Below are 24,509 nucleotides of genomic sequence, written 5' to 3' on the forward strand. Positions count from 1 at the left end.
CCTCACACCAAGAACCCTCAGTTTTTCTTTCATCCATGAGCCTGTCAAAGTCTCTTAAACACCCCTAATGTACCAGACTCCACCACCGTCCATGGCAATCCATTCCAGACACCTACAACACTGTTTTAAAAAAAAACTTAACTCCTAATGTTCCTCCCCTCATGTTTGCTATTCCCGCTCTTGGAAACAGGCTCTGTCTGTCCACCCTATCAATGCCTCTCATAATCTTGTAGACCTCTATCAAGTCACCTCTCGCCCTTCTTCGCTCCAAAGAGAAAAGTCCCAGCTCTGCTAAACTTGCCTCATAAGACACGTTCTCCAATCCAGGCAACATCTTGGTAAATCCCCTCTGCCCCCCTCTCCACAGCTTCCACATCCTTCCTGTAACGAGGGGAAAAGGGGAACAACATTTGCAACCCTCTGGTACTTCTGTCTCCAGTGATGATGTGAAGATCATCGCCAGTGATTCCACAATCTCCTCCCTCACTTTCCACATTAGCCATGGGTGAATCCCGTCTTAACGAACTTCACGCTTTACAAACACAGTTTGCGTCGCGGTTAACATAGCAATAACTTTACGGCGCCAGCGATCGGGACGGGGGTTCGAATCCTGAGCTGTCTGTAAGGAGTGTGTATGTTCTCCCCGTTTCTGCGTGGATTTTCCCTGGGGTTCCGGTTTCCTCCCACCCTCCAAAAGTGCTCCGGGAGTGTAAGTTAATGGGGTGTAAATTGGGCGGCACGGACTCGTAGGGTTGAATTGGCCTGCTATCGTGCTGTATGTCTATTTTTTTAAAAACACGTCCTCTTTCTCAGTGTCAACGTGCATTTGCGCCTCAGTCCGCCCCGAGGCATCTTCACGATTTTCACAGTCCTTTCCTTTGGTGAATATTGAAGCAAAGTATTCATTACAGATCTCCGCTACCTGCTCTGACTCTATGCACACGTGCCCACCAGCACCCCCGATGGGACCCATCACAACTCGTCCTCTTGTCCTTCATCCTGCTCACCAAGGCCTTCTCATGGGCCCTTCTAGCTCTCCCAAGTCCTTCCAGGTAATACTCTCGACCGTGGTTTTCAAATCCCCTCCCTTAAACTCACATTCCACTTCAAGTAATCCCTAAGCCATAAGTGTTCCGTGATGAGTAAGGTGGTATGTGAGTGGGAAGAGGGGGTTTAGAACCACTGTTCCAGACCCAATTCTAAACTGTCTAGACCACTGCTCTGGACCTGGAGGTTCAGATCTGGAGCTCGGGTTGCTGATGGTTTGGACTGGACTCTGTGTGGCTGCAGAAGTGCTGGAGGTGAATCCACGGACACTCGGTGACTCTGGGGGAATCTCTCTTGATCCTTTCTCTCTCTCTCTGACTGTAAGAGACGCTTAGACAATTCCTGCTGGTGGAGAATGTGTCGGCCTTGCAGCAGGCAAAAAGACACTTTTATTAAAATGACAATAAATTGAATCTTGAATTGTTACTGAAATACTTTGAGAAAAATTGTCATTGGCCATTTCCTTTGGAGTTATGAAACTGTGCACATAACGAGTCAATGAGGGACGATTGAAACAGTGGTTTTCAAACTTTTTCTTTCCACCCACATCCCACTTCAAGCAATCCCTTACTAATCACAGAGCACCAATGGCAATAGGGATCACTTAAAGTGGGATGTGAGTTTAGGGGGGCAGTTTGAAAACCAATGCTTGAGACCAGCCATTCTCAACGGGAGCCCCAGTGGTCACAGCACATTTAAGTGAAAGCCTTGTTTTCTTTTCACCTCGTGTAACATAAAAATCTTTAATGTTTTTTATGTCGTCGGGAGGAGAGAAGTACGGAAGGAACCAAGATGTGTCTGCTTCACAGGGAACCCTTTTTTGTTGTTGACAAGATTTTATGCATCCCTTGTATGTAGACTTTCATCTGGGCATCCTTTCCCTGCCTTTTTTTTTTTAAATAATTTTTTTATTTTTCACACTATGAACCATATCAACCAAAATATGTACAAACGTTTCTCATTAAATTTACAGTGGTATTTTCTCCCTTTTTTTCCCCCTTTCCCTCCCTCCCCTCTACCCACCCCCTCCAAAACCCATAAATATTCAACATATACAATACAATATAACCATAAAACAATATTTTCTCACAAAGGAAAATAAACAAGAAAAATGTGTCATCTATTTATTACACACGGAATCTAGTCGTTTTGTCTTATCATTTTCATTCTCATTTTAGGGGATGGAGGTCATAGGCAAGCTCTCTCTGATATGTTCCATGTATGGTTCCCAAATTTGCTCAAACATTGTGACTTTATTTTTTAAATTATATGTTATTTTTTTTCCAATGGAATACATTTATTCATTTTCGTTTCCTGAATTGATTTAACCATAAATTTGGCTACTTTATTCTTTTTACTTTTGTCCAGTTTTATCCAACATTGGGTCCAAATTAAGGTTAAAATCCCCTCATATCAATATTATTTCCTTGTGTGTCTGCAATCTTCAAAAAAAAATCCTTCATAAACTTTTAATCCTCCTCGTTAGGCGCATATATATTGAGTAAATTCCAAAATTCTGAGTATATCTGACACTTTTATCATTGCATACCTCCCTTCTGGATCTATTATTTCCTCCTCTATTTTGATTGGTACATTTTTAACTGGTATGACTACACCTTTAGCTTTTGAGTTATAGGATGCTGCTATTACATGTCCTACCCACTCTCTCTTTAGTTTATGTTCCGCTTCAGTTAGATGCGTTTCCTGCACAAATGCTATATCTATTTTTTCCTTCTTCAATAAATTTAGTAGCCTCTTCCTTTTAATTTGGTTATGTATTCCATTAATGTTTATAGTCATATAGTTCAACATGGCCATCTTGTATCTTGCATACACCTCTTTTCCATCTCTTTGCCACCTCCATCCCCCTTTTCCTCATTTTCATCTTAGTTTTCTCTTATTACACTTAATGTATGACAACACATTTAAGACAAAGTACCCCCGCAGTTCCCACTTCCACTAATACCTTAACCCCAAAAGTTCCCCTCCTCTCTGAGTTGCCCCAAATCCCTTGTTTGCATCGTCAACTGATTTTGCAGTGATGGTTATTCCCCCTCTACCCAGCCCTCCAGAAAACAATTTTTTTTAAACTTATAACATAGCTCTCTTTTTTTTCCCCCTTACTCCCTTCCTTCCCTTCTCTTTTCCCTCTTTAGTTCTTTACATATACATTGTTTTTACATCTTTATATATACTTTATCGCCGTTCTTCATTCTTGTTACATCTCTTCATCTCCTGTCCTGCAAACGTTCTGCGAATTCTTGCACTTTCTCTAGATCCAAGAACAGTCTGTTTTGCTCCCCGGTTATAAATATTTTAAGCACGCCTTGATGTCTTAATATGAATTTATAACTTTTTTTCCATAAAGTCGATTTCACTGTATTAAATTCTTTCCTCCTCTTTAAGAGTTCAAAACATGTCTGGGTAAAAAAATATTTTTTGGCCCTTGTATTCCAGTATTCTCTAATTTTATTCCTTGCCTGTTCCAGTATATTTTCTCTTGTCGTATATCTCAAAAATTTTACTAAGATGGATCTTGGTTTTTGATGTGCCTGTGGTTTTGGAGCTAATTCTCTGTGTGCCCTTTCTATTTCCATTTCTTCCTGCATTTCTGTCATTCACAGGACCTTCGAGATCCATCCTTTTATAAATTCCTTCATGTCTGTGCCTTCTTCACCCTCCTTCAGGCCCACTATTTTTATGTTATTTCATCTACTATAATTTTCTGAGATAACAACTCTTGTGTCTCTTTAATTTTTTTGTCACTTCCAATTTTTCTCTTAATTCATTTACTTCCATTTCTACAGCCGTTTCCCGCTCTTCCACATTCTCTACTCTTTTCCCTATTTTTTTTAATGATCGCATTTGTTCTTCAAAAAAGACTTTATCTATATTCTGATCATCAGTTTTACCTTCTATTTCTCTATGAAGATCTTGGTTGTCTTCTTCCTCTTCTTCCTCTTCTTCTGCATCTGTATCTGTGTTTTGTGTCTTCTCTTCTTTGTGTCTGTGTCTTTTATTCCTGATGAGCTGCTTGTATCTCTTTGTCGGGCCTCTTCTTACTGGGCTTCTTGTTGCTGTCCTCCCCTCCTGTGCTGCTCCTCTGTTGTTCCTTGCCCTCCAGCTGAGAGCTCTGGTGTTGGGCGTCCCTCAGCTGCTTGCTCTGTGACACCCCGCTCCTCTGCTGATCCCCCCTCCCGCCGGTGTCCTCTTTCTCCTTTGATTTTGCACTGCGCACTTTTGTTTGACCTCGAGGGTCGGGCGCTCCTCGTCACCACAGCGTCCTGTTCCTTTGTGCAGGTAAGGCCTCCTTCTTTCTTTTCCGCTGACTTTTTTACTTTTTTTTCCCAGTTCTTACTTTCTCCTTCTTGGAAGCCATCTTCTTTCTCTTCTCTGTATCTTTATCTTCTATTTCTTGTATTCTATTTTTGTTATTCTTTGCTTTTTCCTAACTTTTTTCCTATTTCCCTGGAGAGGGCTGGTTTTCTTGACCAGCCACTACTCCATCACGTGACTCCTCCCGACATCCTTTCTCTGCCTGAAGGCAATATAATTCTGCAGAGGCCCATTTTCCTGATATTTAATTTAAATTTAGACATACAGCACGGTAACTGGCCCTTTCTGCCCATGAGTCCGTGCTGCCCGATTAACCTACAACAACCCATGGTATGTTTTGAACAGTGGGGAGAACTTACAAACTCCTTACGGACAGCGTGTGATTCAAATCCCGATCCTGATCGCTGTAAATCGCTGTGCGGCACCAACCAGGCAGCCCTCAATTTTTAAACCCCACACTGAGGGGATAAGGGTCAGGGTGAGTCTCTCACCCAGTGGTGAGAGGTCAAGGTGGTCCCTGCACATAGGGTCAGAGGTCAGGATGACTCCCACACCCAGGGGTCAGGGTGAACCTTATACCTTTGGTCAGAGGACAGGGTGAGCCCACACCCAGGGTTGAGAGGTATGGGGAGCCTCACCCCATGGGGTGAGAGGTCAGGTGAGCCCAACCAACGGGTGAGAGGTCAGGAGGAGCTTCACCCCCAGGGGTGAGAGGTCAGGGTGACTCCCGCCCCCAGGGGGAGGTCAACCCTGAGGAGTGAGAGGTTAGGGGGAGGCCCACCCCCAGGGGTGAGAGGTCGGGCCTCACTTGATACTCGGGCAGCTGTCAGAGCAGGCCAGCGCCTCGTCGGAGTGGAAGTTGCCGTCGTGGGTGCCGATACAGGGCCAGGAGGCGGACACCAAGGGCCGGAAGCCGGGCCAGCATCTCGCGCAGGATCGCAGACCACTTCCGGTCACCCCATCGCTGCTGGCGGCGCAGCCATCTTTATTGCTGGCAGCCTTACTGTGGCTCCCTTTGTTGACCTCACCAAAGCCTTCGACAAGGGCTTTGGCAAATACTAGAGCGCATCGTATGCCCCCCAAAGTTCCTCAACATGGTTATCCAACTGCACGAAAACCAACAAGGTCGGGTCAGATACAGCAATGAGCTCTCTGAACCCTTCTCCATTAACAATGGCGTGAAGCAAGGCTGTGATCTCACACCAACCCTCTTTTCAATCTTCTTCAGCATGATGCTGAACCAAGCCATGAAAGACCTCAACAATGAAGACGCTGTTTACATCCGGTACTGCACGGATGGCAGTCTCTTCAATCTGAGGCGCCTGCAAGCTCACACCAAGACACAAGAGAAACTTGTCCGTGAACTACTCTTTGCAGACGATGCCGCTTTAGTTGCCCATTCAGAGCCAGCTCTTCAGCGCTTGACGTCCTGTTTTGCGGAAACTGCCAAAATGTTTGGCCAGGAAGTCAGCCTGAAGAAAACGGAGGTCCTCCATCAGTCAGCTCCCCACTATGACTACCAGCCCCCCCCCCACATCTCCATCGGGCACATAAAACTCAAAACGGTCAACCAGTTTACCTATCTCGGCTGCACCATTTCATCAGATGCAAGGATCGACAACGAGATAGAAAACAGACTCGCCAAGGCAAATAGCGCCTTTGGAAGACTACACAAAAGAGTCTGGAAAAACAACCAACTGAAAAACCTCACAAAGATTAGCGTATACAGAGCCGTTGTCATACCCACACTCCTGTTCGGCTCCGAATCATGGGTCCTCTACCGGCATCACCTACGGCTCCTAGAACGCTTCCACTAGCGTTGTCTCCGCTCCATCCTCAACATTCATTGGAGCGCCTTCATCCCTAACATCGAAATACTCGAGATGGCAGAGGCCGACAGCATCGAGTCCACGCTGCTGAAGATCCAACTGCGCTGGGTGGGTCACGTCTCCAGAATGGAGGACCATCGCCTTCCCAAGATCGTGTTATATGGCAAGCTCTCCACTGGCCACCGTGACAGAGGTGCACCAAAGAAGAGGTACAAGGACTGCCTAAAGAAATCTCTTGGTGCCTGCCACATTGACCACCGCCAGTGGGCTGATATCGCCTCAAACCGTGCATCTTGGCGCCTCACAGTTTGGCGGGCAGCAACCTCCTTTGAAGAAGACCGCAGAGCCCACCTCACTGACAAAAGGCAAAGGAGGAAAAACTCAACACCCAACCCCAACCAACCAATTTTCCCCTGCAACCGCTGCAACCGTGTCTGCCTGTCCCGCATAGGACTTGTCAGCCACAATCGAGTCTGCAGCTGACGTGGACATTTACCCCCTCCATAAATCTTCGTCCGCGAAGCCAAGCCAAAGAGAAGTAATGTGGACAACTTTGTCCACGCGCTACGGATTCTCGCCACCATGTTTGATCCTGGCAGCATAAGACTGGCAGAAACGACTGATGCCCAGAGAGAAGGAGTTTATTGTCATAAACGTGCAGTGGCCGTAAACCCCGATATTAATGCACAGGATGTTGATTAAAGAAACAGTTGCAATAAAAAAAACAAAGCTGGAGCAACACAGAAGGTCAAACAGGGAACTTTATGAGGCAAAGATAAAGATACAGAACCGACATTTCAGACCTAAGCCCTTCACCAAGGGGGTAGGAAAATGTGGGCAGGATGATGTGTCCCCAACATCAATAAATGGTGGCGGGAGGGGTAGTGGGAGCTTCACTCTGTGTCTGACTATTTTTCCATTAACAAAGGTGGTGCATTTAATTATGACAAGAAATCACATTCATACAATATTTCAGTACTTAATTTACAAACTGGGGAGAACAGTTGAGGGTGCGGGAGGAGAGTGGGTTCAAGTTTGGGGTGTTTACAGGTCTGGTGTGCGTGATCATTGGCTAAAATCGCTAGCAGCTGGAACTGCTCTGCCAGGGTCAGCGCCAGGGAAAGGCAGAGCAGTTCCAGCTGCGTGGGGGATTATGGGGAACGAAGACGGCCATTGAGCCGGCCGCCGTACGGACGTTTTGTTTTAATGTGAAAGATTCTTTACTGCGACGAATGTTCAAGTTTGGTCTCATTGCCGTACTGTCTCACCGGGAACGTGGAGCTTAACAAGACAGAAAACCAAGAACATGACATCTCCCAATACTTGGCAAAACGAGACGGAGGCTCGTTGCCATTGGAGGCAAGTGTGCGCACTGGTTATTCCAGGAGGAGCGTTATGATTACTTCGTTATTAGCCACAATAATCTGCTTGGAAATGCCAACAGCCTTTATTGTTTCCTACTGGAGTCAATGAGGTCAGTTCAGTCCGATGAGGAGTCCATTGCGACTAAGACCAGGGAGCGATACTGGAATCTGGATCCCTTAATCGATTTGGTGCCACCAAAATGCCAAGAGTATTAGTAGAAGCGAAACAGAGCAACTCGGTGAAGGTGCTGCAAGGCAGGCAACGAGTGGAAATCTTTCCACCTGTTCCTGACTGATAGCGACGCGTCCACAGAGGTGCAGAGATGGCTAATTATTTCAACTCCTGCATTTGCTGTTTATTTACGCGGTCAAAGCATAACATCGAAAGGGAGAGAGGGGGGGGGGGAGAGGAGAGAGAGAAGGTCACAACAAGTAATGACAGTATCCATTTTTACAATAAAAATATTCCATGTCAGGATAATCGACCCGCCGGTGGCAATAAATGAAGAAATAAACATGTTGAGAGCTGGAAATGATGTTACCTTCAAGGATTCTAATTTCCAGCTTCATTTTACAGTACGAAATAGTAGGTTCCTCCAACCTCGTCTTTGTGCTGCCGTCACCCTCCCCCCACCCCCACCGTGCATGAGACAGCCGGCCGTATTTCGGGCCACCAGCTCCACAAGACCTTCACCCGGGTGCTGATCGACGTTGAAGGCCCTTTCAGGTGGCCTGAACCACCTTGTAAAAGCTACAGAATTTCTCTCCCCCACCCCCGCCCGACCTGTGGCTGAAGACGGACTCGCATGAAGCGGCGCCGACGCCAACCCTCCTCCAGGAGGGATGATCGACGGAGCGCTGCGCACCTGGACGTGCAGCCTGAGACGCGGTAGCGCGGATTTTCAAACACCGACGAGGTGCATGGAGGAGATCAGTAGGATTGGTGCCCTCACCGGGGATGTTGCACCTCTCAGACTCAAAACTGAGGGCCCTTTCAGGTGGACCCTCCGCCTTGAGTGCGGCAGCAGGAGCGGATTCTAACCTGTAGATTCACCTTTCAGGTGGCAGCCCTAAAAGGCTACCTGGTCCACCTAAAAGGGCCTGTTCATATCCAGAGGCACCTCAGAGCTGGTCGATTGGACCTGTAGCTTCGAAGCGCGTCGAAGCAGAAGAGCACAGGATTATGGCGGACCCGGAGCAGGCAAGGGAAATACCTCTGATGTTATCAGCCTGTGTCAATGTGGAGGCTGAGATACGCCAAATCCTTGGGAAGGCCATTAATGCTTTCAAGATTCACGCTAATGCATCTCATCCTGACAACATCACTGCTACGCCATCAGTCCGCCCCCAGGCAGCCGCTTACAGCATGGCTGCATTCAGGTGAGCTCGGCTCTCTGCCAATTATCCCTCCCGGAGGAGGGTTGGTGTTGGCGCCTCGGAGGCGCTTTCAGAGCATTCAGGTGAGTACTTCCTTAGCTGCAAGGGGGGAGAATATGCAGCCTCTGGGGTGTTCAGGGCACCTGAAATGGCCTTGACACCTGATATATATTTCCCTTGCCTGCTCCTGGTCCACCATCATCCTGTGCTCTTCTGCTTCACCGCGCTTCAATTGACATCACGTCAACGGTGGAGATGCAGCTCTGGTCGGCCATCCTCCATGGGCTCCAGTCGACCAGCTTCAAGGCGCCTCCGGTTGAACGGGCCCTTTCTGCTGGACTAGTTAACGCTGCAAGCAGCCTTGTAGGGCCGCCCCCTAAAAGGTGTGTCCGCAGTTTAAAATCCACTCCTGCCTCCGGCCTCAAAGCGGAGGGACCACCTGGAGAGAGGTGGTTGTCTTGGCTTCATGACACCAAACTAAATCAGCCTCTTTCTTCTGCCATGTCTAATGGTTGGTTGATCCTCAGCCGGCTGCTGCAATGCCACGGGAAAGTGTGGAGGGAGCTGGAGTGGTGTTCGGTTGCACAGGGACGGGTTGGGGGGGGGGGGGGAGGTCGAGCGGCCCACGCGCCCATTCCCTGACCCCAGCTCTACAGCTGGATCCTTGGCTTCCTGGACAACAGGCAGCAATGGGTGAACAACACCTCCTCCATGGTCACACTCAACACCGATGCTCCTCATCACCCCAGGCCACTGCTTGGCCGAGGATATCTGGGCACACCGTCTCCTAGACAATGGGGCCTAGGCAGCTCGTCAGCCTGGTTTTCAGTGAGTCAGGTCACGAGAATGTAGTGAACACAAGAAATTACAGTTCCGAACAAGTTGGACAAGTCAAAATAAGTCGGTTCAGACATGTTTCTGTGTGTGTATAAATACACACATGTACACTTATGTGTGTGTGTATGTATGAGTTCTGCCTGATGAGCTGGGTTGAGCCTGCCCTGGGGCTCCACATATGGTAGTGATTCAGTAATTGGTTTCAGAGTTTGCAGCAAGATGTGGAAGCTGGACATTCTTGCCCAACACTGAGGGCTTTTGTGCCAGGAGGGAGTGTCCCTGTGAGGGAAGGAGGGATCCCTCGCACCGCCTCCCATTGCTGACAAACCACTCCCAGAGGATGAGGGGGGGGGAGGGGGAGAGAGAAAAACCTGTTGCTATAAGACACTGCCCTTCTTTATATATATATCTTCTTCGGCTTGGCTTCGCGGACGAAGATTTATGGAGGGGGCAAATGTCCACGTCAGCTGCAGGCTCGTTTGTGGCTGACAAGTCCGATGCGGGACAGGCAGACACGGTTGCAGCGGAAAATTGGTTGGTTATATATATATACACACATACACACACAGAATTTTAGCTCCGACTTTGATTGATGTTTTGTACCAATTAGCTCATCCTGGGTTCGTTTCTTGATCATGGTTCTCTTATCACTTCTCCTTGCACCACATTTATCTTGTAACTGGCCTGTTTCAAAATAAATCACTCGCAACTATGGTTCCCCTACCTTGTCCCGTCCAGCTTCTCCTATCTGCTCTCCTGTTACTCCCCTGATCTCATCCTGTTTTAATGCTTATTCTCCTGGTGCCTGTAACCACTGTTATTTTCTTAGATTTCAATATATGACCTTGATGTTTTCTCTCTGGACTGGTCTTTTAAATTTAGCAGTTTTGTGTAAACTTGGGGATGAAGATATTTTCCCTGTTTGTGTTTTAAAGTTAGCAGGTTTTGGAGTCAGCAAATTCTACACATAATCAGCCAACCTTTCAACATACTGTGGCCGTTACATAATTACATCAATATGTTCCATAAACAATGGAATTGAAGTACAGAGTGAATTGTAACATAGTGATGGATTAATGAAGATAATATACATAGGTATATTTTCCATAAAGACTGCCTGGGGGTCCAGACCAGCAAAAGGTGTTAATTGGATATGATAAGAGGAAAGGTGAGAATTGCTATTGGCTCTGTTAACAGAGACAGAAGGAAAAGGGAAGATACTCCTCCACCCCGTCTTCAGATTTATTGTCAGAGTACATATATGAGGTCACATGCAACCCTGAGATCCTTTGTCCTCTGGGGCGCAACAGAATGACCACTGCATAAAATAAAGTGGACGAGTCTGCCTCAACGCTGCCAGCTTACCAGTCTGATAAGCAGAAAGTTCAAAGAGCCACCAGGACTGCGATGCAGGATCTCAGCGCGCGCATCAAGAACAGCGCGAATTGCGGCAACATCAGAGGGATGTACAGCGGAATCAAAGAAGCTCTAGATCCAGTACCTAAGAAAACTGCTCCACTCTGCGTTCTCGATCGGAGTCTCCTCACAGACCTTGACTCTCAACTACACCGCTGGGTTGAACATTACAGCTCTCTACACAACACCAGTCGATGTGGACCCTGACATCATCAACACCCTGTCCTAGCAGAGCTGGATGCTGAAATTACCATCACCGATGTCAGAAAAGCAGTCCACTGCATGAAAAATAACAAATCACCTGGAATCGATGGTATCCCCTCTGAGATCTTGAAGCTTGGTGGCAAAACGTTCATCTCCGAGCTCACAACACTATTCAAAGCTGTATCCCCAAAGATCTGCGGAATGTGAACATTGTGACCCTTTACAAGAACAAAGGTGACCACCAAGACTGCAACAATTACTGTGGCATCACACTGCTCAGCCTTGTAGGCAAGATACTCTGTCGTGCAATCCTCCCCCCGCCTGCAAACCATCACCAACAGAAAACTACCTGAAAGCCAATGTGGCTTTTGACCATTTTGATCAACTATCGATATAGTCTTCACCTTCCGCCAACTGCAAGAGAGATGCATCGAACAACGCAAACCCCTCCATATGTGCTTCATCGACCTCACCAAGGCCTTTGACTATGTTAGTCGCTTAGGCCTATTCCATTTCTTAAAACATCTTGGCTGCCCTGACACACTGCTGGCCATCATCATCCAGTTCCACAACAACATACAGGCCACTGTCCAATTCGACGGCTCGAGATCAGAAGAGTTCCCAATCTGCTGTGGCGTAAAACAGGACTGTGTACTCACTCCAGTTCTGTTTGGCATTTTTTTCTCTGCTCTTCTGCGCCGTGCCTTTCCAGAAGCTTCAGGCATAGCCCTGCACACAAGGAACTCCGGAAAACTTTTTAATCTGTCACAGCTCAGGGCCAAGCCCAAAATCAGAAGGGTTATAATTCAAGAACTGCTCTATGCAGATGATGCTGCCTTTGTGTTTCACTCCCAGCCAGAGCTGCAAGTGTTGTGCGACACATTTGCATCTGCCTACACTGAATTTGGACTGAAAATCAGCCTGGGGAAGACCGTCGTCTTTAGCCAACAAACCCATGACACTCCATCAATTACCATCAATGGGTCAGTGCTTGCCAATGTAGAGAAATTCTACTACTTGGGCTCCACCATGACATCAATGAACTCACTCGACGCAGAACTGGACACATGCTTGGGAAAAGCATCCACTACCTTAGGACGCCTCCGTGCCTGCATGTGGGATAACTGCCATCTCTCCACCAAGTTGAAGATCTGAGTCTACGAGGCCTGAGTGCTGGGTACTCTTCACCATGGCTGTGAACCCTGGGTCACATACAGAAAGCAAGAACACCGCCTTAACGCATTCCATTTCCGCTGCCTCAGATCCATTCTAGGCTACTCATGGTGCGACAGAGTCACAAATGTCTAAGTCCTGGAGAAGACTGGAAGTGTGGACCTTTACTCAATCATTCTCACTCGCCACCTGTGGTGGGCTGGCCACATTGTCCATACGGAGGACGGCCAATTGCCCAAAGATGCCCTCTTCAGTGGGCCACCGGATGCTCCCCGCCTTGTTGGCCGCCCACATCCTCGCTACAAAGACGTACTCAAGCGCGATCTCCAGTCATTCCATGTCAACCATATGGACTGGGAGGGCCTCACACAAAAAATTAATCGCACTGCATGGCATCCTGCGATTCGCAGTGGCACATCACAATGTGCCAACAACTACAAAAAGTTCTGTGAGGGCAGAAGAGCTACAAGACACCATGTTCATCTTCGCTCGGGAAGGGATGGGCCATGATGATGATGAAAATAAACTGCACAGTGTGATGTAAAGAAATAAATAACTGTGAAAGATAACGAATGTAAACAAACTGACTGTGCAATACAGAGTTAAAAAAATAAATAAATAACGTGCACAAGTAAGATCCTTAAATGACTCCCTGATTGAGTTTGTCTTGAGGAGTCTGATGGTGGAGGAGGAGCAGCTGTTCCTGAACCCCTCTTTCCTGATGGCAGTAGCGAGAACAGAGCGTGTGCTGATGATCGATGCTGCTCTTGGACGGCAGCGTTCCCCGTAGATGTTCTCAATGGTGTGATGTCCTGCGCTGTGTCTACCTTTTAGAGGGCTTTATGCTCAGAGGTGTTGGTGTTGGTCACATCCCAGACCACGATACAGCCGGTCAGCACACTTTCCACCACACCTCGAGAAATTTGCCAGGGTTGCCGGTGACAGACCAGTCTTTAATCTGACACCTTCATGTTCTTTGCTTACAACCCGAAGAAGCACTCAGGCGAATGACCTCCTATGGACAGTGCGAGACGGCAGGGTTCCGCCAGCATTTCCGTGTTTGGACGCCACTTGGCTGGCCTGGTATTGCAATTGGCTGATACGGCGAACAACCTGACGTGGGTTTCGGGGTCAGACTGTCATTGGCGAGAACCTTGTGTGGGCGGCCTCAGCTGGGTGGGTGCCAAGCTGTGATTGGTGTAGGTTTCGTCAGGACTGCGGACACCAGCACTGGCCCGGGCTATGATTGGCGGTCGCTGTTCGCGCGCGGCCTCGGCGGGGAGGGGGAATCGCGCGGCGATTCGGAGGCGTTAGGGGACGAGTCACGTGCGCTGAGTCTACGCTGTGATTGGCGGACGCGTTGTGCGCGGACGGTTTGAACGGCGGCTGGGCAGGCGGTTGCGGGAGGAGTGATGGCGGCACTGAGCTCCGCGGCGGCCCGGCGGCGGGTCGGCAGCCGGCGGGACAGCGAGCGGTTGCGGGCCGAGCTGCAGGTGAGGCTGGAGCCCGACCTGTCAGTGACCCCTCTCCCCCTCACCTCTCCCCTCCTCTCTCTTTCCCTCCCCTCTCTTTCCCTCCCTTCCCCCACCCCCCCCTCTCTCTCTTCCCCCACCCCCCCCCTCTCTCTCTTCCCCCCCCCCCCTCTCTCCTCTGTGACCCTGCCCTAGTCCCCCTTCTCTTCTTCCCCCTGTCAGGGATCCCTCCCCATGACCCTGTCTGAGCACCTCTCCGTTAGAAGACCTGTGGCCCCTCTATTTCATGCACATCTTCACGGACGTTCACATTTGCCTTGTCCCACTGCAATTGAGGCACTTGGACTCCCTGTGGACGAGACCAGCTCAGAGGCTGGGAACCCAGCAGTGAGGGACTCCTGACCACAAGACATGCCAGGAGTGTGAAGGGACACTTTACATGCTGAGGTGGAGTTAGTCCATGGACACTGCATCTGCCACACTTCTCTTTACACCCTTTGAGTTTTACAGCACTGAAATAGGTGCTTGGTAAGGATTCTGTGCTGGTCCTATTTACCTGTTCTAATCCATATCTTTGTAAATCCTTCATACCTATGCATCTGTTCAAATATCCTTTGAATATTGTAACCATAACTTCTACAGCTTCCTCTGGCAGCTTGTTCCACATATGGACCACCCTCTGAGAGAAAAAAATTAACCCTCTAGCCCAGGGAAACCAATGGTGAACACTCACTTTATCTACATCCCTCATGATTTTATAAACCTCGATAAGATCACACCTCACCCCCCCCCCCCCCCAATGTACTAAGGGATAAACACTAGCCTGTTCGTCCTCTTCATACAACTCAAGCCTTCCAGTGTTGGCCACATTCTGGTGAACATCCTCTGCACATTTCCAATACATTGATGCTCTTCTGAAATCTGGCAACCAGAACTGTGCAGTACAGGTCTCACCTTGTACAGCTGAATTCTGAGGTCCCAACGTTCGTACGCTACCCTGTCCAATGAAGGGTCAGGTGCCAAATGTCTCCTTCACTACATTGCCTACTTTTTCAGTCAGCAAACTAAGTGTCTGAACCCTTCAGTCTCTCTGCTTTACCACACTCGCCAGGATCCTGCCATTTACTGTACAAGTCCTACTCTGGTTTCACTTTTCAAATGGCAACACCTCATTGGCCCACCTCCCCAACTTATGTAGATGGTAAAAACACAGAGCTGGAGAAACTCAGCAGGTCAAATAGTGTACTTTATGGAACCAACACTTCAGGGTTGAGCCCTTCATCAAGGTGTGGATAAAATATCATCAAGGTGTCTACATTTTGCTTATATCTTGAAGGTTCAAGCCCGAAACATTGGTTATGCATCTTTATATTTGCTCTCCAAAGTACACTTTTTGACCTGCTGATTTTCTCCAGCCTTGTGATTTTACTTCAGTCATGGACTTGCGTTTGATCTAGATGGTGTTGTAAACTTGGGCATTGTTCATCACTGCCTGGTGTACTTGTGCATACAATGATGACTTCTCCATCTCCTTTCCTCCCCTCATCAGGAGTCTCTGCGTGATGTACTGGAGCAGCCTGATGGAAGAACGGAGCAGCGGGTGACCTGTGACCGGGTGATGAGGGCCTGCATCCAACAGATGGGGGAGGAAGGGACATCCCGAGATCACCTGGAGAGTCTGATGTCTCTGGGAGAGCTGGCTTACCGTGGCTACCATGCTACGAGCCAAGGCCAGCCCCAGCTGTATGGCGAGAGGCTTCTCTTCCACCTGCTGAGAAGCTCAGCTCCCAGGGCACGGCTGGATGGCTGGCTTTCTCTGTCTGACCATCTCTACCGGGGCCTGGAGAACTACTGGGAGGAGAGCCTGACGGGAAGCCCGCTGCTGAAGGACTATGAGGCAGTGGCCAAGAATGGGTTCGGAGTGCTGTGGAAGAGGGCAGAGAAGGAGGAGACGGAGGGGGTCGGGCATTCCCGATGCCGGGCTCTGACCCTACGGCTGAGTTCACTCCGTTTTCTGGTCCTGGTGGATAGGATTACCGTTTCCAACTCCAGTCCCCTTGCCAGGAACTTTGCTCTGGCCTGTGCCCTCTTTGAGAAGGGGAGTGACTCGCAGGGAGGAAAGGAGTCCGAGCACCTGGCTGGAGCTTTTGAGGAGCGACTGCTGCCTTTGCTGGCTGCTGATTCCCCACATTCTCACCTGCTGCTCTGCCAGCTGACTGGGCAATGCTGCATCTCCCTGTGCAAGTCTGGCCACCCTAGCCGTGCATTGGGCACCCTCTCCCGGGCAGAGGAGCTGTTGCCCAGCCACGCCTCCCCCCATTTCCGGGCAGCCCTGAGGATGTGCGGGATGGGTGCTCAGCTGCATGTGGGTGGGGATCCCCTGGTCAAGGCGCAGGCTTTGCTGCGTTCATTGCCTCTGGCTCAGGGACAGGAGCAGCGCAGGGCACTACGAGTGGGGTGTCAGCAGCTGTTGATCAGTTTGGAAGGCAACAAGGAAGGGGAGTCTGTCCTCTCTGCCCAGCAGCTGCTTGAGCTGGGCTCGTTCCTGCAACTCTACCTAGCCCAGCTGCAGGAGGAGGCTCAGCAGGTGAAGAGAGAAGGGAAGGGGGTGGGGGAGCGAGATTTCATGGTGTCTCTGAGGGAGTGGGGAAAGGAAGGGAGTAGGAGGGGAGCAAGGCACTGGTTAGGGAGTATGTCACTCTCAGTGAGAGGAGAGGGTGTATGCAGGGGCAGTGCTTTCAGGATTGGTGGGGTTGTACATGGACAGTGTTTCTGGTGTCAGGGTCATCGTGAGCAAAATGTAGGGTTGGTGTTCCTGGGGTCAGAGGGTCATTGTGAGCAAAGTGTGGGGTTGGTGTTCCTGTGGTCAGAGGGTCACTGAGGGAGGGGGGGGGTGTGTAGGGGGATGGTGTTCCTTGGGTCAGAGGATTATGGGGGGTGTGTAGGGTGATGGTGTTCCTTGGGTCAGAGGATCCCGGGGGGGGGGGGCATGTAGGGGACTATTGTTCCTGGGGTCAGAGGGTCACTGAGGGGGGCGTATAGGGCGATAGTGTTCCTGGGATCGGTGGGTCACGGGAGGGGAGTGTCAGGAGCTAGTGTTCCTGGGGTCAGAGGGTCACTGGTGGGGGGAGCGTGTAGGGGATGGTGTTCCTCAGTTTGGGGAGAGAGCAGTTGGGTTCATTGACTCAAGGCTGCACCTGGCTATTGGGGGTTCTCTGTGGGGGTGGTGTGTTCTCCATTAACTGGTTCTCGCTGTGCCTCCCAGGAGGAAGGGTTGCCTGAGCGGTCCATCTTGCTGAAGCAGTGCTTTCAGAATCTGGAGCTGTTTACCAGCAGATCATCTGACTACCTTCAGGAGTCTCAGGTAGGGTGTGTCTGCCCTTCCTCTCCGAATCACCAGAGTAGGTACTACAGAGTGTCGAGGTCCTGCTTCTTCTTGCAAGGTCTCTTCATATATTTATCCTGGCCTGTGGTGAGGTTTTCTTGAATCTCCCTCACCTGGACAAAACAATCCCCCACTACCTCCTGTTTTATTTTTACGTAGAGCAGTGCAACACAGGCTCATGATGTCTGTGCCCAAATTAAACTAAATCTCTGCTGCCTACACACGATCTGTTCTCTCCACTCCCTTTGTGTTCACGTGAGATTTGCCAAGGAAAAAGGCATGGTTTGCTGTGGAAATATGGTGGTTTGCCAAAACAAGTGCGATTGTTTTTCCCCCGGGAGGAAAAACATGCGCATCGCCCAAAACAAAAGTGGGATGTGCCGGGAAAAACCGCGATTTTTGTCATTTAAAAAGCCACACACGAGTTGCCATGAAAAAGCATGATTCCCCTCCCAAAAAGTGCGCAATTCACCCCAATAAAGTGTGATTTCCCAAGAAAAAGTGCGTGGTTTGCCCTGAAAAAAGCACGGTGCCACAAAAACAATATGCTGAGTTGTCCCGGAAAAAAAAGTGCTGTTTGCTAGGAAAAAAAGCAGTTAGCCACAAAAATTGCGTGATTCGCTGAAAAAGAACATGCAGTTTGCCTAAAAAGTGCGCTGTTCGCCAGAAAAAGGTGCGCAGGTTGCCCCAAAGAAAAGCGCTGTTTGCCGGAAAAAAACGCAGTTAGCCACAAAAAGTGCGATTTGCTGATAAAATGCAGTATGCTGAAAAAACGCGTTTTACCACAAAAAACACGAGTCGCCAAAAGGTGCGCAAGTTGCCAAAAACATGATTTGCCACAAAAAACACGTGCGAGTTGCCAAAAAAGTACGCGTTGCAAGAAAAAAGCGTGGGCGCAGTTTGCCACAAAAAGGTACGTTTCCAAAAAAACGCATTATTCGCCCAAAAAAGGGCACGTTACCCCAAAAAAAGCGCAGTTTTCCCCAACAAAAAAAGCACTGGTTGCTAGAAAAAAATACGAGTTGCCAAAAAGTGCAAAATTTGCTTTAAAAAGTGTGCAATTTGCCCTGTTTAAAAAAAGAACGTGGCTTGCCATAAAAACACATGCGATTTGCTCAAAAAGTGTGCAAGTTGCCCTGAAAAAAATTACGGTTTGCCAGGAAAAATGCATGGTTCACCTGAAAAAGTGCGTGGTTTTCCCGGTTAAAAAAATGCATGGTTCGCTGAACGAAAACACAAGATTTTGCCAAAAAACACAAGAACAGAACCATCGTAACTTTGAAATATTGTATATCGGGACATCGTAAGTAGGGGTCGATGTGTATTCTACCTGCTTCCACCACTGCCCCTGGCATCCCCTTCAAGACACCCACCACTCTCTGGGAAACAAAAACCTTGCCTCACACATCTCCTTTAAACTCCCTCCCATAATCCATTCTTCAGTGAATGTTCTCTACTATGTGACATCCATGGGATGGAGGTATTTTGCCTGTCATTTGCACATTGAAGATCTTTGAATCTGGAACCCACTCATGAATCTTCTTCCTGACCAGGTGGTGAGGGAGGTAGATGGGGGTTGGTGTTGGGGGAGGGAAGGTGATGAGTCTTTTACATTTTGGCTGCTTTCCTGAGGCAGTGAGAAGTATAGACAGAGGCGATGAAGGGAGGTTTTATTTACAACCCTCTACACTTCTGTGTATTGGAAGTTTGATAAGAGGAAAGAATTTTCTGTATCATCTGTCTCTCTCTTCCCCACCCCTGGTTAGGAAAAGGATGCTGTGGTGGCAGAGTCCTTGGTGGAGCTGTGTTGTAATGCAATCCAGAAGATGGCAGAGGTGGAGCGCCTCCTGACTGACGAAGGCCTGTCAGAGTATGCAGGGGCCACAGGTAAGTATCTCTTCTGTAATCCCTCATTACTGAAGAACAGGAGCAAGGAGGTCCCATTACAACTGTCCAGGACGTTGGGGAGACTACACAGTTCTGGTCACCCAGCTGCGGGAAGAATGTCACTGAGCTGGAAAAGGGGTAGAAAAGATTCACTAGGATATTCCTGGGACTGGAGGGCTGGAGTTGCAAGGAGAGGATGGGCTGGGACTTTTCTCCTTGGAGTGGAGGAGGCTGAGACTTTTCCCCAGGTTTAGGGAATCTAAAACTAGAAGGCATAGGTTTAAAGGGGACCTAAGGGGCACCTTCTTCACACACAGGGTGGTGGGTGTGTGGAATGAGCTGCCCCAGGAAGACGTGGAGATGGGGACAATCACACCATTTAACAGACATTTGGACATCCATCCATCCTGGATGGGAAAAGTTTAGAGGGAGATGGATCAAATTCTGGGAAATGGGACTAGCTAGGTCGGCAGGGAGGAGATGGTTGAAGGGTCTGTCAATGTGATCGACAAGTCATAAAAAGGGCGAGAGACTTGGGTTTAGGGTTTTGGGACACTCTTTCCCTGGGGCATCCTCCCCACCTGTTTGTACTGAGCCCCTGGCTGATCCTTAAACTCTTCTCCCTATAGCCTTGTGTCCCTTGATCCTTAAACTCTTCTCCCTATAACTTTGTGTCCCCTGACTGTCCCCTCTTCTCTACTGCACCCCACCCTGTCATTTACTCCAAACTGTCCCTTCACTTTCTCCCCCCCCCCCACTGCTCCCTGTGATTTGCCCTGACTGACCCCTCCTCTTTCCCACAGTGATTTGCACTGACTGACCCCTCTCTCTCCCACAGCCATCTGTGATTTTCTCTGACTGACCACTCTCTCTCCCACAGGCACCTGTGATTTGGTCTGACTGACCCCTTTCTCTCCCACAGGCACCTGTGATTTGGTCTGACTGACCCCTCTCTGTCCCACAGGCACCTGTGATTTACCCTGACTGACCCTTCTCTCTCCCCACAGCCCTGCGAGTCTACAACCTGTCCTATGGATTCTACACCAAAAAACTCTTCTCCCTGGCTGCGGAGGTGGCCGTGTCTCTGGGCAAGGAGGGCCCACCCTCAAACAGGTTCTGTCACTTGTCCCTGCCTCCAGATCGGGTAAGCTGGGCTGGTTGTGAGGGGAGGTGTGTGTTTGTGTGGTAGTCCTTCTCTTCCTCTTCCTTTCCACCATTCACCCTTTCCCCCTGTTTGCCAGCTTTCTCCTTACCTCCCCCCTCCTCACCTCATCCTCTCCCCTCTGTGCTGTCTCCCCACAGGTGCCCAAGTTCTTCCGGCTGCTAGTAGACTGTTGCCGAAGGGCGGGGAGGCTGGCGCTGGCCCTGGAGATGGTCAGCGTGTGGCTGGGGGCAGTGTGCGGATGGGGGTCTGAATGGTTGATCGATCCCATTGCCCTATGGGTCAGCATAAAGGCCGACGCAGTGAAAACTGGCAACGAGGAGCTACAGCTCAGGTAGGTACCTCTACCCATGCCCCAAGCAGAGAGACTGAGCCCCTGTGAAGTGTAGGGATCTGTACTCATCTGTGTACAGGACCTGACTCTTGTGTTACGCTGACCTCTATCTATTGGATCTGACCCCTCTTTCTGTACAGGACCTGGCCCTTGTGTTATGCTGACTTCTCTCTGTATTGGACCTGAACCCTCTTTTTCTGTTCAGGACATTGAAGGATGCACTAGAGTCCTGGCAGCTGGAGCCCCAAACCCTTGCAGATCTCCTATCTGAAGAGCTGCGTGCCTACAAGCGTCTGCGGATGGACACTGCACAGGAGCGGTTCAACGTCATCTGCGACCTGATGCGGCTAGCAGACGAGGACCCTGGGAGGGGTCTTGAGCACATGAGGGCTGTACAGCTTGTGGAACTGGCCCAGGTCTTGTGTTACCGTGACTTCAGCCAGCATACAGAATGGTGAGAGGGCAGGAATGTGCAATTAGTGCAGTGTGGGATATTGGTCTTCGTTGCAAGAGGCATTAAATTTCAGAGCAGGGAGGTTCTGCAGCTGGACAGGGTCCTGGTGAGGCCGCATGTGGAGTACTGCGTGTAGTTCTGACTTCCTCACTGGAGGAAGAATAGACTGGTTGTCACCAGGTTGGTCCAGAGATGAGGGGGTGAGCCTGTGAGGAGAGATCGATTTTTCTGGGTATGCACTCAGTGGGGTTTAGAAGGATGAGGGGGGTCTTTTTGAGACATAAAACGATGAAAGGAAAAGATCAGATAGAAGCAGGAAAGTTGTCTCCACGGGGAAGTGAGACTAGAAAGAGGGAATGGAGCCCCAAGATTTGGAGAATAACCTCACATTTACCAATATTGTACCAAGACCCAGGGAAGTAGATTTAAGAAGAACTGCCTTTTTCAGAGGGGGGTGAATCTGTGGAATTCACAGCCAATTGAAGCAGTGCAGGTGACCTCAGTAAATATATTTAAGACCAGGTTGGATAGATTTTTACATGGTAGGGGCATTAAGGGATGGGAGAAAAGGCAGATAGGTGGAGATGAGCCCATCATCAGATCAGCTTTTGCAATTTTCTATTCTTTTGATCCCTTTTTTCTCCCATTCTCTAAAGGAAAGGTTATCTATTGTAAAAGGGATTAGCTGATTTTGCATCAGTATTAGTTTTGGTAATTGGTAATTTGTTTTATTCCTTTCTACATGAATCTTCTTCCAAATATTGAGCAGATGATGTAATACTGGAGAATTCCTACGTTGTACCAATTTTTCATCCCATTTACATAAAATATGTTCAGGTATCTTCTCCCCTATTTTATCTAGTTCTAATCTAGTCCAATCTGGCTTTTCTCTTCTTTGATAAAAATCTGATAGGTGACTTAATTGTGCGGCTCTGTAATAATTTTTAAAGTTTGGCAGTTGTAAGCCTCCTTGTTTATACCATTCTGTTAATTTATCTAGTGCTATCCTCGATTTTCCCCCCTTTCCATAAAAATTTCCTTATTATTTTCTTTAAGTTCTTGAAGAATTTCTCTGTCAAGTGTATTGGCAATGCCTGAAATAGGTATTGTATCCTTGGGAAAATGTTCATTTTAATACAGTTTATCCTTCCTATTAGTGTTAGTGGTAAATCTTTCCAATGCTCTAAGTCGTCGTGTAATTATTTAATTAGTGGATAATAATTGAGTTTCTATAGATGGCCGAGGTTTTTATTTATTTGTATACATAGGTATCGTATTGCTTGCATTTGCCATTTGAATGGTGATTCTTTCTTAAATTTTGAGAAATCCGCATTATTCATTGGCATTGCTTCACTTTTATTTGCATTAATCTTGTATCCCGACACTTCTCCATATTCCTTCAATTTCTTTTTTTTAAATTTTTTTATTTTTCACACCATAAACCACATTGACCAAGATACATACATTTTGCTTTTCAAATATATACAGTGTCATTTTCTCCCCCCCTCCTCCCATCCCATCCTCCCTACCTTCCCCCCCATTCATTTAAAGTACAAAATCTAAGACACATTAAACCAGTCAAACAATGTTGTCATTCAATAAAAATAAAAAAGAAATTCCACTGAGTCAATTCTTTTCATTTCCTTCTCCTTTCGTTAATTTAGGTGGTAAATGTCCCCGGTAGGTTTTCTCTATTGTGTTTCATGTATGGCTCCCATATTTGTTCAAATATTTCAATATTATTTCTTAAACTATATGTTATTCTTTCTAATGGAATACATCTATTCATTTCTATATACCATTGTATTCTCAAATTATCTTCCAATTTCCAGGTTGACATAATACATTTTTTTGCTACGGCTAGAGCTATCTTAACAAATCTTTTTTGTGCACCATCCAAATCAAGTCCAAATTCTTTGTTTTTTATGTTACTTAGGAGGAAGATCTCTGGGTTTTTTGGTATATTGTTTTCTGTAATTTTATTTAATATCTGATTTAGATCTTCCCAAAATTTTTCTACTTTCTCACATGTCCAGATTGCATGAATTGTTGTTCCCATTTCTTTTTTACAACGAAAACATCTGTCAGATACTGTTGGGTCCCATTTATTTAACTTTTGAGGTGTAATGTATAGCCTGTGTATCCAGTTATATTGTATCATACGTAACCTCATATTTATTGTATTTCTCATCGTTCCAGAGCATAACTTCTCCCATGTTTCCTTTTTTATCTTTATATTTAAATCTTGTTCCCATTTTTGTTTACTTTTACCATTTGTTTCCTCATTCTCCTTTTCTTGCAGTTTAATATATATATTTGTTATAAATCTTTTGATTATCATTGTATCTGTAATCACATATTCAAAGTCACTTCCTTCTGGTAACCTCAGACTGCTTCCTAATTTGTCCTTCAAGTAGGATCTCAATTGGTAATATGCCAACACTGTATCTTGAGTTATATTATATTTATCTTTAATTTGTTCAAAGGATAATAATCTATTTCCTGAAAAACAATTTTCTATTCCTTTGATCCCTTTTTTCTCCAATTCTCTAAAGGAAAGGTTATCTATTGTAAAAGGGAGTAACTGATTTTGCGTCATTATTAGTTTTGTTATATGATAATTTGTTTTATTCCTTTCTACATGAATGTTCTTCCAAATATTGAGCAGATGATGTAATACTGGAGAACTCCTACGTTGTACCAATTTTTCATCCCATTTATATAATATGTGTTCAGGTATCTTTTCCCCTATTTTATCTGATTCTAATCTAGTCCAATCTGGCTTTTCCCTTGTTTGGTAAAAATCTGATAGGTATCTTAATTATGCGGCTCTATAATAATTTTTAAAGTTTGGCAGTTGTAAGCCTCCTTGTTTATACCATTCTGTTAATTTATCTAGTGCTATCCTCGGTTTCCCCCCCTTTCCATAAAAATTTCCTTATTATTTTTAACTCCTTGAAGAATTTCTCTGTCAAGTGTATTGGCAATGCCTGAAATAGGTATGATATCCTTGGGAAAATGTTCATTTTAATACAGTTTATCCTTCCTATTAGTGTTAATGGTAAATCTTTCCAATGCTCTAAATCGCCCTTTAATTTTTTCATTAGTGGAAAATAATTGAGTTTATATAGATGGCCGAGATTTTTATTTATTTGTATACCTAGGTATCTTATTGCTTGCATTTTCCATCTGAATGGTGATTCCTTCTTAAATTTTGAGAAATCCGCATTAT

The 24,509-nt window shown here is 47.3% G+C and overlaps 1 protein-coding gene across 1 annotated transcript in view; it reads left to right on the forward strand.

The window, feature by feature from the left end:
• The first annotated feature begins 13,924 nt into the window (after positions 1–13,924).
• espl1 (extra spindle pole bodies like 1, separase) overlaps positions 13,925–24,509 on the forward strand; it is a 55,940-nt gene continuing 45,355 nt past the window's right edge. The window contains 7 exon segments of the mRNA XM_069904918.1: positions 13,925–14,076; positions 15,605–16,642; positions 17,321–17,419; positions 19,207–19,327; positions 20,335–20,471; positions 20,630–20,823; positions 21,029–21,277. Of these exon segments, the coding sequence (XP_069761019.1) occupies positions 13,996–14,076; positions 15,605–16,642; positions 17,321–17,419; positions 19,207–19,327; positions 20,335–20,471; positions 20,630–20,823; positions 21,029–21,277 (1,919 nt within the window). The 5' untranslated portion in view covers positions 13,925–13,995.

The sequence above is a fragment of the Narcine bancroftii genome, chromosome 12, assembly GCF_036971445.1.
Source record: "Narcine bancroftii isolate sNarBan1 chromosome 12, sNarBan1.hap1, whole genome shotgun sequence".
Lineage (NCBI taxonomy): Eukaryota > Metazoa > Chordata > Chondrichthyes > Torpediniformes > Narcinidae > Narcine > Narcine bancroftii.